General features: G+C 39.1%; 1 protein-coding gene across 1 annotated transcript in view; it reads right to left on the reverse strand.

Annotated features, from left to right (window-relative positions):
• Nucleotides 1-8,229: 8,229 nt before the first annotated feature.
• Nucleotides 8,230-16,507, reverse strand: part of CACHD1 (cache domain containing 1) — a 75,906-nt gene continuing 67,628 nt past the window's right edge. Inside the window, exons 23-27 of the mRNA XM_085306079.1 lie at nt 15,765-15,916; nt 15,218-15,379; nt 14,115-14,192; nt 13,066-13,167; nt 8,230-10,644 (exon numbers count right to left, since the gene is read on the reverse strand). Coding sequence (XP_085162205.1) covers nt 10,406-10,644; nt 13,066-13,167; nt 14,115-14,192; nt 15,218-15,379; nt 15,765-15,916 — 733 coding nt within the window. The 3' untranslated portion in view covers nt 8,230-10,405. The remainder of the gene's footprint in view (nt 10,645-13,065; nt 13,168-14,114; nt 14,193-15,217; nt 15,380-15,764; nt 15,917-16,507) is intronic.

The following is a 16,507-nucleotide window of genomic DNA, read 5'->3' on the forward strand; positions in this document are numbered from 1 at the left end:
GAAGGAAAAAAAAAAAAAAAAGAAAAGAAAAAGCTACGAGTGAAGGGGCGGCGAGCGGACACGCTCACAAACGGGATTTAAGGCTGCAGCATCCACTGCGACTATTTAAATTTCCCAGCTTGACACGAAATCCTACCCGAGTCACACAGCTACGGGGTCAGAAGTTTTTCTGGCACCTTGAAAAAGACCGCTCYGCTAGGAACAGGGAAACACCCAGCCGTCTCCTCAGGAATCACCGCCGGATTAAGCTGGCGCAAAGTTWCAGGCCTGCTTTGCTACTTTAAGAAAAACACAGTTTGTTGAAGCTCATCAGGTTGTAACAGCAGAGCAACGATTTATACCATTAAATGTACTTTTCGAGTTCGAAGGGGGCACGCTGCTCCCCCCTGTGTGATGCTGATAACCAATAATCCCCCCAGCTAGAGAAAAAAGCTTCTCAAAGGTACCTGCCCCTTTTTGCCAGCTGAATGGGGCAGCTGAATTTTGAGTAATCAAAGTGCTGTGCTAAAAGATCCTTCACAAACTATAGTTCTGTATTAAAGTCGAAAGTTTTAAATAGTTCCAGAGAAATGAGAACATCTTTCCTGCTTCACGATACATACGTAAAAGGTCATGTTTTACGATTCAAGGCATTCATCTATTTTATCTAAACTTCTTTTGATCCTCTGATGCCAATGAGACTGATGTGAGATGACAGCGCTCWGGTCTCATTCTGCGTGCACGTGCCTGACCTTGCACAGGTAGATCAGGGGATTTTCCTACCCTAGGAGGCACCTATAAGGTGCTGCAGGAAGGATCAAAGGCATTGCCACTGMCCRAGGAGCTGCTCCAAGARAATGARCAGGGAAATAGGCYGTGCATCACCCTACACGAAAAGCAAAACCCCCTAAACAAACCTCRCTGGGAATTACTGGAATATTATTTYTTGACCCCGAATGTCAAGGCTGATTTAATCTACAACACACTCCCAAACAGTACCTGGAGAATTTTAATGCTACTAGGAGAACTCAAGTGTCATGCTTGTCATTCCAATATTTCAAAGAATGAGAGGATAATATAATTTGAAATAAAATAATCGAAGTTATGCACTAATAAAGTAAAAAAAAAAAAAAAAAAAAAAAAAAAAAAAAAAAAAAAAAGAACCAAAGTCCTCTGCAGCCTCCACAGGTGAGCAGTGGGTACATTAATATGGCATAAAAATGGTGCAAACCAACAATCCAGTCTTCTTTGAACCTCCACAAAAATAACAACGCATTTGATACACAATTGTCTCATTTCACAAGTTAATCTCCTGCCACATGTATTCTCCAATTTTACCATACAGTATCCACCAGAAGTGCAGAGACACAATCTACAAAACACGGGGCCAGCAGAAGAGGTTCCTGTCCCGTGTGCCGRGTTGGCCAGCACTCCTTCGGACCAGCCAGCCAAGTACCTCTCAAGTTTGTTCTTTGTAACTGGTACCAGTGAGAACAAACAGTGAGCTTGCACAGTCTTGGTTAACCTGGCCCATGAGGACTGTTGCAGGTTAGGGAGCCCGAAGGCAAGCTCTGCACTGCTGCATTTGCCGGAGAGAGAAACATCTTCAGAAAGATGCTGAGATGGTGCTGAGCAACTGAGGATGAAATGCAAGCGGTAACAGTTTCCCCCTGTACAGCTGCACCCAAGAGGAGGAGGACAGCGATCCACAGTTTGTACGTCTTTACCATTAYTGAGTTGATTTCAGACCATACTCCCATGTGCAAACACAGCAGAGACATGTTCCTATGTGCACACTCTTACTTTCAGTTTACGTTGCTTTCAAAGCAAAGCCTTTTACATGCTTATGTTTTGCACACAGCTTTCAGTCTTTTTTTCTGTCCTCAGCTTTCTAATGCACTTCCATTACATTACAAAATTGCCGTCTAAGCAAAAAGCACTGCTTGAAAAGAGTATCCTGATCTGCAAGCATAACTGGTTGAATTGCTGACTTGATGTTGTTGCACAGATAAGCCACTTCGCAGTAATTCATTTGTAGCTCACTAAATTCCTTATTAATTAAGAATTATGTCCTTACCCACAAGAATTGCTTTTATTCCTCTTTCCTAGCTAAGATAAAGACTAACTTACCCATGCTTCTGTAGCTTCGAAGTACATGTGYATTTATATTTTTCATTTTCATGGGAAGAAATTGTTAGAAGGGAATTGTGGCACAAACATCCTTTCTGAACGGACTTGAGCATTCGAACAAATTCAGATCTGTGCAGATAAAATAAAAACCATGGTTCAGAACACCTACTGCATCTCAAAGATGCACCTAGTGTTCCTGGATATAGGAGATACTGGGAACGTATCTGTGAACTCTTAGAAAAGGATTGCTTATACAAAAGAGAAACTTAAACATTTTCTAAAACCTGAAACAATTTAATTGATTCATTTTCCTGCAGTGCAGGTCTGGAATTCATCAGTTGCTGCAAATTATAAGCTTCCATAAAAACCCCCAATTTCTAGCACTACTTAATGTGAACAAAGTGGAAACAGTATCATTCTCTTTATGTTATGACTTCTTTCAAGCCCTAGCTGCTCCTTTTGTTTCATTAGGGAACTATACTTCTGAAAAGCGAAGATGTAGATTTAACCGTAACCACCATTAATTCAGTGATGGTCACTTAAGTATTCAATCAACATGTTTATCTCACAAATGTAAATTGCCTCGAAAATATACCAGAGGTGCCAGAAGTTCCTTTCACTATTTTTTCTAACGAATTTAAATAAGTTTGCCATTCTTAATATAACCTTCTGCAGTGCAGTAACAATTAAAAGTGTGGCTCATTAAGAAATAGCTTGAATTTCGTATCAAATTACCAACCTAGAATAGCACAGTGTCTGAGCAACTGATACTTTTGGTATCCTGATGAAGTAAAAAACTTCATAACCCCTCCGCAGCTGCAGCACAGTCTCAGCTTGTAGCGCAGAGTTACAATGCACCACTGAACAACCGGAACAGTTCTGCACGTCTAGACGGAAATTCTGCTTGCAACAGGTATTGTGAGGCTTCTCAATCAACTGCTAAGCTTGTTTTAATACCGGAGATACTTTGATTAATGTTAATTCTCCAAGCACTTAGGAACTGCAATAGTATCGGATCAGACTTCAGGTCCATCAAYCATATCCCAACAGTGCCGTCTTGTCTGAGAGATGCCAGATGGGCAACAGATTGTTTCAGGGATCCCAAGAGCCCCCTGCTTTGCTCAGAGATGCAGACTTCACTAAGAAGTTGTTTTCACTTTGCTTGTGCTTCTTAGCAGGTACCTTACATATACTGGCAATACATAACTCACACTAGAGTTTGTCAGGTATATTCCTGCCCCCCCCCAAAAAAAAAAAAAGAAAAAGAAAAAAGAAAAAGAAAGAAAAGAAAAAGAAAAGAAAAGAACTTCTTTACTCCTGAATCTTTCTTCTACACAAAAACACTTCAGGCAACTTCGCCCGCAGCTGAACACAAAGTGGAATTTGATAGCTATGAAACTTGGTATAACACTGCTCCTAGCTGGGTTAGGAATGACAGATCTACTCAGTAACAGAAAGAGACTGGTTAGCAACACCTCCTCAGTTTCTATTGTGTAAAAGACAGTGGTCTGCAAACAAGCAGTAAAAAATAAGAGAGATGAGGAATATAACTTACAAAGCAAATAACTATTCTGAGGATACCATTACACTGGAATGTAATTTAACATCCACTTTGGGAATCATGGTCTTTACTATCGAATGTATAATGTTTGTTGGCYAGTGAATATCCTGAGCAAATCAGTGTGAAAGTTACATTTAAAGATAGCAAAAACATAGTAAATCTCAAAACAAACCACTACAAAGCAAACTCAGCTCCTTGGATCATAATTTCAAGTRAAAGAAAATAAGCTCAAGCAGAAATATTAAATCACAAAATAAGTACAGTCCTCTTCCATAAGTGGCACTAAAGGCTAACACACTCACAGTGGAATCTCAGCCATACCCTCTTCTAAAACAATTCCCTCCCTACTTTAAATCAGACTTTTTCCCTGCCCAAGACTTATTTTTCCTCTTTCATTAGAGTCAATTTCAAATTTAGAAATAACATACGTTTTGGCAATCTTAGCGTTAAAAAAGAAGAAAAAAAAAAAAGCTTTTGGGGTTTCTAAAAAAGCAGGTATAACCCACCCAACTGTGTGCGCCATATTCTTTCAGAGAATATTTTTATTGGCTATCCTGTTAATATGCTGCAAATTGCAATTTCAAATCATTCTGTCCCAGCTTCTCTGTAAGTGCCTTTTTTTTTTTTTAAGGCATTGGAAACAAATATTGAAAGTTTGCAGGAAAATGTGAAACCATTTCACATAAAAAATACTGAAATTATAATATTGAATTAAAACATTTGCTATTGTAAGTCAGCACATCTCCATTTACATCGGCTGAACATCCGGCTAATTATAAAACTTGAAGAAAACCCAACAAAGCTTTAAGATGAACGACTGAATAGCTGGTACGTATTGGGAATGGAATATGCATCTCACTGGCAACTTGTTTTGGTTTTGTAAGCTTGTCAATGATTTATCATGACAGCGGACATCACAATTCAAAACACCACAACAATACTTTGCCCTTAAAATGCTGTAACTTGTTAAATATGGAAAACTGGCATGAAGAATGTAAGTCAAGTTAAACTTTCCCAATATGTTCTTAAGATTTTTATGAGAGTTCCAACTAGTCTGCTATTCGGTTATAAAAAGGTTTCCATAGAAACTGTCATGCAACATGACTTTTTGGTGTAAACATAGTTAAAGTGTCACACTAACTTACACATGTTTATTCTGTTTTCATAGGGAACAAGAAAAAAACAACAAAAAAATGCACTCCTTGTTATCCAAGTTTTCTGGCTGAGATAACACATTTTGCCTTGTTTATAGAGATTTCCTCAATTAAGCTGCAGTTGAAATAAACACGCTTAGAGAGGTTAATATTATTTTGCAGGGATTACATAACACAGTTTAATTACTTAACATTTTATCTCTCCAAACTGCATATGATTTGAACATACCATGCCAATAGAATTGATATTGGAATCAAATTAAATGCCAGAAGGTTGGAAAACCAAAAATATACATACCCAAACTATTTCAGAGTTTCCTGTTTCCTGCTGTTCTCAGTGCCAAGCTATCTCAGGGCGCCTAATTTTATTACCTCTAGTTGCGGTGGAAGAGTTTTAAAAGTAGTCAAATCTGCCAATTTCAACCAAGCTGGAAATATTTGGCARTCTAATCCAAGGCTGCTCTGCTCAACTGCCATCACACCGGTGATGCCACCTCTCTTTGAATAGAGGGTGGAGAGTGCCAATTTTAGAAGAATGGGTATATGGCATGGTACTAACTCTTTTGTGGCTTTTTTTTTGTTACAGTCTCCAAGACTGAAGTTACTCCATTTATCCACAGAGCAGCCGTTGCACAAGCTCCCTCACATTTCGTTGCCAGGTAGAGGGTGGGGTAGGGAGAAGTTCCTGCACTGCACTTTTTGGCCAACAATTTCCCTTCCTTTCTACTACTGTTTTTATTCCATTAGTGGCAATAGCAGTGTAGAGCACTTGTTCAGGCAGTGCTCCAAGAAGCTGATGTTTTTGCCAGCATCAGCTATAAAAATGTAAAATATAATAAAGTATATAATGGTAATTGCTGGATCCTAACTTTTGAGCGCAGTACCATCTACTGATAGCACTAATGACACCAGCCCAGGGATAAGAATAGTATTTTTCTTCCATCAAAATTTAGACGAGGCCACTGYGATTCACCTTTGCACTGAAGGTGACATCTCTAGATATAATGAATTTTGAGCCACTCATCAARTTTGGGCTTCTTTGCTCAGGCCATCAGTATTGCTAACTGGTATCRGTTGACGCTTTTTGATGGACATGAAATTGCTTTAAATTCCAACAAAAGCCTTGGTTAAACACAGTAGATTTGATTATTTCTTGCACTTAGGATGTTCCTTTTCTCTTAATACATTATTAGATCAACTGTTTACTGGAAGTCTCAATGGAAATTTGCAGAAGAGAGGTAGAAGTGATTGCTGGAAACTCGGCAGGCAGGCAGTAAGTGCCTATTGCAGTGCTGGCTGCCAGCAAAGTCAATAAGTCCCTTAGGAATTGCCTGTTCACACAAAGCGCTAGATACGCTCCAAATTCCTGCCAATTCAGTCCCTTCTGGGTTCCCAGGAAGAAAATGCATCTGCCTCAACTTTAAGAAGCCCTTTCCAAAGCAGGAGGTATAAATGGTGCATAGGCAGGGAAGCATCAAGCTGCTCTGGTGAGATAAAGCTAGCAGCAATGCTGGATGTTTGCTGGCAAACACATCAATTACATTTGGCACCTCGCTAACAAGGCAGGGCTCGAGGACTTCACTCTCAGGCTTGAACATCTGAATTCCACTGTTGCCTTGGCTGGGTGGAAATGCTGGGCCAAGGTCCTCCCGTGACTCAGTCCAGAGCACTAAGTGGAGAAAAAATTCCCTCTCACTACACAGAAGTGCTGAAAATAAGCAACATGAATTATTCTGTGACATTTGTATTATTTTTGCATTGTTGTAGTCAATGGCAGAGGGGGATTTATACAGAAAACCCAGCTGTTACCTGAGGGCCTAAGAGTTGAAAGCTTAGTTGAGGCTCCTTTGGAAATCCCATCCATAAATGGGATTCTCTTTCAAAAACGAAGGAGAAAACTGAAATGGATAGCTGAGAGCAATGAGCAGTGCAAGCAAACCTTCACACTTTTCACACAATCTTCTGGATTCCCTACAATCTCTTCACTTGATCCAGGACTTTTGCATTTTTTTTTCCTTTTCCRTGTTTGCTGCCAGCCTTGCAATAATTTGTACTCAAATATATTTTCTATGCTCAGCACCATTTGTGTCATCTCTCTACAGAATAAAGCCTTTGAAAGCTAGAGACCTCATTTTGACCACTTACACTCTCAACTTCTGTTGCTAACACCTCATGACTTCTCTTGTCTTCTCTCTTGTTGCCAAGGGCAAAGGTAAAGATAATATTTCATGGCTTAACTGGCCTTATAAAATGTTCACAGGCAAACTGTAACCTACTCTTCTTTCCAAATCACATTTTTAAATCAAAGCAATAATTTAAACAAAGATCATCTCAATTCATTTTGAAGCAATAATTTCTGAATATCTGAACAGCTTCCATCACTGGGCAGGCCAGCTGGGTTACTTGGATGGAATGCTTATTGTACATATAAAAACAATATACTTCACAGTGCTCAGATATTGAAAGCATTAAGTCAATTTAACATAGATGAACACAGGTCAAAAGCAACACTCATGTGATCTCAGGAAAAAAAGAAAAAAAAAACTTTCAAGACAACTTTTTCTGGAAGAATGAAAGAAAACAAAGTAAATTAATACAACTAAATTTCAGAAATGAAATGAGTGAAAAAAAATGATGGTCACGAAGTCTACCAGCAAAGCAGGATACAGGGAATGAGTCCAAGTCAGGCAGCTAACAGCTTGTTCCATGACCTTGCTCCTCAACTAGCACTGTAAAATAGTAACGGGAAGGGAAGGGCATGGCAACAATACCCGCAATAAAATGGAAGTGCTGCAATGCAGCTTCTTAGAGACCTTGGTTACATCCATATTCCACCTCCTTTACTTGTAAGGTTTTGTTTTAAATGACCAATAGTATCTTTTATAATATTAGATTTATCCACACTGGGACCAGGCTAGCTGTTAGCATTTGAATTTGTGATTTGACACACCTCTAGATCACTAATTTTTTTCCCCCTTTAATTATTCCTTAATAGCAAACAGCTTTGGCTCTTCTTATTACTTCAAGCATAACCAAGTTTGTCTGGACCCCAGTTATCAGGAACAATTTGTATGTCCTAGAACACAAGTGATGAAGGAGCAATAAGGTACAGTTCTACAAAAGCTTTTGCAGGTAAAAAGAAGTTTTTTTTTTTTTTGATAATTGTTCAAAGAGAAGTGCTATGTAACACTTCAGAATACATGGACAGAATACTATTTAAATTCTGCTTTACACGCCAATAACTTCTGGACACTCTTCTGCCCTGTGATAACAGCTTTTCGCTGAACTCAGCCTTCTAGATTACATTTTCAGCCTTGAACAAATAAACTCACAGCCGGATCCTCAGATCTCGTCTACCAGGGAACTTAGTGAGAACACGTTTAAGGATTCGGTAGGACTAGGAAATTAAAGCATCTTTCTTGATGTTTAATACAAACTATTAATAAAACTTACATATAGTTTGACAATTTTCACACTGAAAGGTATTTTATCTTTACACTTAAAAATCCTGCTTCTTGGTTGTAYGCATTTTTGTTTGGTCTAGCAGTAATATTAAGACAATGTATTGTCTTCTAAAGGCAAATCTGAAAAAATGTCCRGTTTATTCACTGCCCAACAGTCAATGTTATTTTGGATTCAAAAATCAGAAATTCTAGCAAGTTTGGTCCACAAATTTACCCATAATAGTTACAGGATATCAGAAACAGCCCTTTGAGAACACAAAACAGTGMTTAATAGATTTCTATAGCTGTCTGGTCAGCAAAAAAGCCCACAGCTCACTTCTGCACAAAAACATAAGAATGACAAATCCAATGTCTAGCAACTAGCTAGTTTTCAACTAGTGTATAAGAAAAACATAAATGATTGGCTTTAGTGAGTCTACAGACCAGCTGACCATTTCCAGAAATGCTCATTTCCCAAGTAATGACAAACAGGCTTAAGAAAAATAAAAAGCTTTGAAACACTTGTAAATACCACAGTTTATAAAGATCAGATCTTTCAAGACTGTCGATAAGAGGAATCTGAGCATCAAGTGTTAAATGCATATACATTTTTTGTAGCACTCACTCAGCCAAAAAATTAAATGATGTGAAACAATAATTTCAATCTATAGTTTTCCACAGAACTATACTTTATATATAGTTTATTTCACTAGACATTTTAATTTTATACATAGTATAAAGGGGGTATCCTGATATCACACATATAGTTACTTTACCGTACTGTTTAAGAACCAATTATTTTTTTTTACATAATACAGTATTAAGTACCATATTAAAAAGTGATTTTAAAAAACCCTACATATAAATGTATGTTTATCATATGCACAGTGCAAGAACTTTTTATATCATTGTAATCACAAAATGTGAATCTAAAATACAACACTGCAATTTAAAACTAATTTATAATTATGATGCCTTGTGTTGTAGACAGACTTGATTAACCTTTGTTTCAATTACCAAGCAATGTTAAATTCCAGACAAACAGTAGCAGCTTATGATTTTAAAAAGATACCTTCCACAGTTACCCAAGTTTTACAAAACACTGGCTTATCTCTACCTCTGATCTTGACAGTGTCCTAAAGAAACAGAAAAATGGCACAGATTTCATTTGGAATTTTTGGATAACTAAGGCTAACTAAATTCTTTATTACTTCCACAAAGGAAACCTTAAGAGCTTTTAAGGATGATCGAAGAGGAAAAGATGGAGAGATATATGGGCAGAATTCTCAGAATTTTAGTAGCAAATGACAGGACTCCTCTTCTGCAGATAGGAAGAAAATACCGCAATATAACTCAAGTTGTAAAATTTACAGAAAACAATTGTGGAAAAGAAAGCATTCATAATGTAAACATGTCAGAGATGATTTCTTCATTTTCCCTTTTTGTAGAGTGGGGCAGTGGATGAATATTTGCTTATAAGAAACAGACGTCTTCCTCAGAAGAACTACTTCACCATCACAGAATATATGTGGTAGCTCTTGAGAATTGCTAACATGTTTTCTCCCCTCCCTCCCCCCCCAAGTTTCAAGTTCAATAAATAGTAGAAAAATAATCCTTTACTTAAAAATCTTGAGATGCAATTGTCCCAGGATCCATACAGCAATTGTTGGAGCAATGAACTTTCTACATACAAAACAGAAAYGGCAGAAAAAACAACAGCCTCTCCCTCCACACTCTGTCTGGCACCTTTTTAGTCTTCAGCTGCACAGATTTCTGCTCTTCCAGTTAAGGAAACCAAATCATCTCTGGCTCTTTTGAGCTCTCTCTCTCCCSCTTCTCTTGGCTCAGCAGAACAGGGCTTCCAGAGTTTCAGCTGCTGTATAAACTTGTATCCCTGTTTTTGGAGGTCTAACATGCCTCCTGCTCCATTTTATTAAATGTTATGGCAGGTCCATTCATCACGCACATTCCCCTTCCAATCCGGAGCCAACCTTACATTTACGAAAATGTAAAGCTTTTATGCCTAATAGTTTACTCAGGAAGTTAGTTAAATTGTTCCTGGTAAAAAGCACAAAACAAAGCTGCCCATTGCTGCATGGATTACCATTCACAAATTACGTTTCTTTTGCTGTCGTTCATTAGCACTCTGCATCCACAGTGTGTACCGTGACTGCAGCCTGTAAGTGGTGGCTGTGGTGAAGAGTTGGGTGGTGCAACCGATAGTGGTGAAACTTGTGACTCAACAGTGCAGCGGTCTGAGGGGGGGTATCCAGGTCCAAGTCTTCGTCGTGGTTTCCGACATCCACTCCGGCTGATAACGGGTCATTATTGCAGGGAGGATTCTCACTGTCTTCCTGAGGGCTCATAGTGCTGTAGCCTAGAAAATAAAAACAACCAGACTCAGAATTAAGAGCGAGACTAAAAGGTCAGTATTCCACAGTGCTGGCTGCCCCAACCGGTATGCATTCAGAGGCAGTCTGTTCTTAACAGAGAATAAATAAGTAGCTGTTTTAATTAAGAGAAAAGGAAAAAAAAAATCCTCTAATTTTGAAACAGATGCCCTTTTCCTGCCATGGTCCATCTTCAGGAGCCTATGGGTCTGTAGTACACCAAACAGCAAAACCAATTATGCACACAACAGTTCACTATGGAAGAATTGCTAGCATTGATTTTAAAAACAGAAGATAGTAGAAATATGGTGCAGCTGGTATCTTTTAAGATATTACTTGGATTTTACAAACTGCTAAAAGAAATAAGCGGGGTTCATAACCTCCACCCCTATTCATATCAAACTACAACTTTGCTAGTAAGGATGACTGGCTGTTCTGTTAGTAGCAAAACTTCTTCACATCATATTTTCATATTATCTCTTATCATAATATTATGTTTTAAATGGAAAAGAATTATATTTGGGTCTATTTTCAAAAACGTACGTTTTTAATATTGGAGAACTTTGCATAAAATTAAAGAAATCTATTGAATCTATGTGGAAGTGATTACACAGGCCCATTAAGTCAAATAATACAGATTTTTCCAGCTAAACATGCATACGTAGCATAATTAACTTGAGGTTCTCATACCTCCAAGGGATCTGAGAAATCTGAGATTCCTGGGGTCTGATAAATTAAAAAAGTTAAGCATCTATACAAATAATGAGATACTACTTTCATTGGGACATTCTTATAAAAGAATGCCACTAGAAAGTTAGCTAACTGCTAACTGTTGCAAGACAAGAGTATGTTTTTGCTAGCAGTTATTATGAGACTCAGATTTACTACTGATCAGATCCAGTTTGCACTGTTCTAAACAAAACCATGCCTCTATACTTCCAAATGCAAAAATGCAAACAAAATTCTAAAGAAAAAAGACCTTGTGTTAATTAAGAAAACATGCTTGCTGAGTAGACTTTGCTAAAAGCTGAAAAGACATCAGTGCTTCTAAGCATCTCAATTTGTTGGGTTTTCAGTTTGAGACACCTAAAACAGGTGTGTTATAAATATCAGGTTAAGTATCCAAAGTTGGTTCTCACTTTCCACAACCTTGGCCCTTGTTTCTAGTTGGCAGAGCAAAACTAGAGAATAAAACTAGATAGCCTTTTGAAGGAGAGGAAATTATAGAAACTAAAAATAGAAGTATAAATTTTTGAAGAAGGTGGACAGTTACCCTCATAACTCTGACATGCTGACACAAAAGATGGTGAGGATTTGGTAGGACTATAAGAAATGGAGCAAAAGTAGCATTATCTTAGTCAATCTGCTTCATTACAGGTAATCTGACCCCAAGTCCAGGATAATTCCTCCTAGATCAAGATTGTGCCTCTTTCAGACATCTGTCCATCCATGTTCCAAGGCTTTGGTCTTGAGGTTTTCTGTCCCCGAGCAATTCCATTAGTGCAACCACAGTCTTAATAATACAACAGGTCTATTATAAGATACACAGCTAGCAGGACATGCAGCTAGAGCTGACATCCATGGCAGACTGCCTTGTCTAAACTTTTCTTAACTTACATTAAGCTCTCCTGAGTCAATAGCATGACACCCTTCTAACTGCTCTTAAGATTTAAGACCACCTAGTCTCAGGGCAAGAAAGAAGGAAATCAGAATTCCCATAGTCCTGAAAAAGGGTTATTATAGGGTGAAAAAAACAGGGCAGAAAATATACATAGTTGAATACTCTTCATTGCTATTCACATACACAGACAATGTTAACTGTTTACTTTATTTGCTTAAAAGGTGACATAAGATGTCCCTCTGTGGCGACCGTATTGACTGAATGTGCAACAGAAAGGCCAAGGAGGCATCTGACTCATTGACCTCTAATCCATGCTTACTTTAGCTCAGCAAACGCAGGCGTCCAGCACATATTGCTAGAATGGGTGTTTTATGAAAAGACGGGCATGTCACATTAAGAAAAGAGCATGAGGCATGCTGGTTGACTGCATTATCTCAGCTGAACATTTAAATCAATTGTTACGGTTGGCTGTGGAAAGAGTCCAGTAAATGCAGTAACATTTCTGTCAGTCTGAATTCCAGTCCCCCAAACAAGCTAACAAAACCCAAGATTCAAATATGGAGAGCCAGGCACTGAGCTGGTGTTACAGCACTGCTCTTACAAAACCAGCTCCCTCGCTGGATAGTATCATCTGCTGAAAGGTGTCAAAACTGTTTAACCGTGAAGCAATAAGGAGCAAAGGTTTTTGTGTTTTTGGCAACCTTATCTGCAGCGTGCCAGACATCTGAAGGAAACCGAACAGCCGCAATCACTAACCAGGGGTCAGGGCAGCGGTTCAAGGTCTTACCGTGGTCGCTCTCGGTTCCTGAGCGCCCCCAGTACCGGCGTCGGCGTTCGGGGCTATGGGCATGCCGCTCTATTACCGCTGCTATAAACCACGTGTTGCTAACTGGGAGAGAAACAGAAACAGCTGGTTTTAAAGAAAGTGATTTCGCTGAGCTGCATCAGTGGGACAACTCAGTCCCAGGGGAATAGGCTTTCTGTGAGCTCATTCTTCTTAAATGCTACTTCTTTTAAGCAGCAAGACCGTCGAACCACAGAAGGAGGGGTAGGATAAAGAGATGGTGTTTAAATGTCAAACAAATCATGATGAACACACACTTCATTTGCTTGGACCAACAGAAGTTAGAGAATTACTGTACCAGCGCTTAAGAAACTAAGGAGGCACTGAATGCCCACAAAGAGCAAAACTAAAAAGCACTTGTAGAAGTAGTAGATGCAGGCCACAAAACTCAGACATGTTTGTTTTTCAATCTTTACGTATTGGCACAGTTTCAAATCCTGGGTTTGATTTAATCCTGTTTAGTTAGAGATGAGACACAGGGATCTGATCTAACTTTAGAGCTCTCCCAAATTTTAGGTACACTGGCTCATCCTACAGTTCAGCAGCATAAGCGCCACTTCGGCTGAATGGTAGAGAAGAACTGTCACCCCAAATCAAGTAAGATTTACTGACACACTTGAACCGACGTGCCAGACTGCTCTCCTTCGCCAGGATGAACAAAGGGAGGCGCTTTCCACCCTCTATACTGGCACAAACGCAATTTTAGACCTGCATCAGAGCAATTTCTGGGACTGGTCATGGAGAGGAGGGCGAGGGAGGCATAAGAGACAGACTTCCTCTGCACATAACGGAGGATCCACTGAGCAAAAAATGTACTATTTCAGCATGAGACTGGAGGTGCACCCTACGTYACAGTTTAAGTTAAAACACTGTCCAGTCATTTTCTAATCAACACAGCATTTCCTCACATTTTTATTCTAGTATGTAAGAAAACAAACAGCCCATTTACATTTAAACTATCACTTCTTACAGAAAAGTCATTTGGTACTTACTGATTCCTCTGTCTTCATGGCTGTCGTCATCTCTCTCATCCCTGTCATTTTCCAGGTTCGACATACGCACTGACATTTCTACACATCATTACAAACAGAAAAATGCAACTGTTAAGAGAAAAATTTTGGATCAACTTACTAATGGCTGTCACCCTGCTAATAYAGTGGAAGCACTTTGCATTATTGCRTGAAAAGATATAGTTGGAGCTTGGTATGCTCTGTTTCCAAGACAGATGGGACTAGAAATACTAAGAAAATAATACGTGKCATATCCTTGAAAGGAACAGGCTTTACAGCAGAAAACAGCTTTAAAGACAGTGAATTGATTCAAAATAAAGGTAGAGTAGTCAAATATAAAGGTAATTAGGATTGATCACTCTTCTCACCTGCACAATTTTCTCCAAAACAGAGTTTTATGTCTCAGATTTCAATGGCTTTGTTACAAAAACAGACTCTCATCATATCCTGATAATGGTACCATTACCCCAGAAAGACTTCTATGCCCTGCTCTAATAGCTATAAAGGAAGCGATTTTGCTCTCTTTTCCTTTTTTGATTTATACACATAGATATCCCATGAACACGAGCATCACATGGAATGGAAATGAGAATATGAGTAGAAAAAGACACAGCTAAAATAGCCCAAGCAGAAGGGGAGTGAAAACTGTAATGCTAACATTATCACCAGCGTTGTGCAGCAAGAAACAGATTTGACCAATGTGCTAGCACAAGCTCCGAAAACCGTAAAGCTAGGTTGATCACTTTAGCTCTAGAAATAACTTCAGTTTCCAGATGGGAAATCTTGAGTTTTTTTCTGCACATTTGTCAGGAGGCAGCAGGTCTGGCAGTACCCAGGAGAGGGCAGTAACACACAAGCATGCTGGACAAGACCATCTTTTTATAAAGGTCGGAAACGGGAAGTGAAACAGGGTAAGGCATTGAGGGAAGAGACAAAACCAAAGGAAGACTTCTGACACTAGATGGAAGTACGTGTGAAGTATCTGCCTTTCTTTTTTTTTTTTCTTTTTCTCTCTCTCTCTTTTTTTTTTTTTTTTTTTTTTTAATTCTCAAGTACTATTTCTCTCTCAAGAGAGAGCAGCTCACCCTGTGCAGCCAGAGGCGACATGTGCTGGTGACTCCTCCGATGTATCTGGTGGCGATATGCATATACTGCTAGGACAAGCACCATAATGCAACCCATAATGCCTCCAGCCACTGGTCCAACTGGTGCGCTTTTTATCATGTTTAGAGTGATTACTTCATCTCCTAAATCAAAAGGGACAAAATAGAGGGAAAAAAAATGCAGAAAAGTTTAAATTGACATCTCTGAAGATGAGAGAAGGCTTTCTAAGTGCATAAATGTGCATACGCAGGAAAGCATGCTTCCAACAGAAATCCAGAGAGGATAATACCTCTTAAGGACAGGAATATGCAAGAGACAGTGGGCTACATGAAAACTTTCAAAAATATAATACCCAAAAAAGGCCTGATGCCATTCCTTTACAGCTTGATGTACTATTTTAGGATAATTCATGATTAGCATAAAAGTTAAACATGTCACTTGAAGCACACGCTGCCATTGAAAGCGTGTGTTATCAAATAAAATTGTAATTATTCTAATTATAGCACCTGTTTAGAAAGCAAGAGTTACCTATTGCTCCCAAGTCATCCACATATGGGCTCTTTGCTCCCACRATGCCACCAAAGCATTCTTTCTGAGGGGCGCAATAGGATTTATCCAGGTGGGTCTTCCCATCACTGTCTACCATACACCACTCACAGTCCAACACACCAAAGCAATCCCTGAAAATTAGAAACAAAGACAGAAAACATTTACTTTCAAGTACAGTTGCAGCATCTTCCAAGCCTGCTTGTTTTGTTTTGCTTTCTCCTCTATCACTCAGACTGAGCAAAGGAAGAACTTCCCACTTAYAACTCCAATGAGACGTTTCTCAGAATAGTGAGGTCTGAGTAAGGTCCCAGCCCTTTTCTGCAACCCTCGGGAAGATGGAGGTAAGGATTTGGGAATTCTAGTCAGAGCAGAGCATATTCTGACAATCTCCAGTTCCCAGAGACCGCTCATAGGTGGGAAAAAATGGAGAAGCCATTAGCTGCTCTGTGTAATACCAGCAGAACAGAGAAGCAGGAAACTAGAAACCACCAGGAAGCTATCAAACCTCTAGTGTGCTCTAAGCTCACCACCGTGGAAGTATTCTCTGGTTTGTGTGAACACTCTGGTCCACATATTCCCCTAGAAGGTAGGCAAACACTTCTCTTTTGCAAAAAGGTTCGTCTTTTCAACAGCAAATCTGTTYTTCCACTTGCATAACCGCTGGTTGTCACGTAGCTGCAAAGTGTGACGGGAATGCCATTTGTTTGCTCTTAATGGTGTTA

The sequence above is a fragment of the Rhea americana genome, unplaced genomic scaffold, assembly GCF_003343005.1.
Source record: "Rhea americana isolate MKP2758 unplaced genomic scaffold, rheAme1 scaffold_230, whole genome shotgun sequence".
NCBI lineage: Eukaryota > Metazoa > Chordata > Aves > Rheiformes > Rheidae > Rhea > Rhea americana.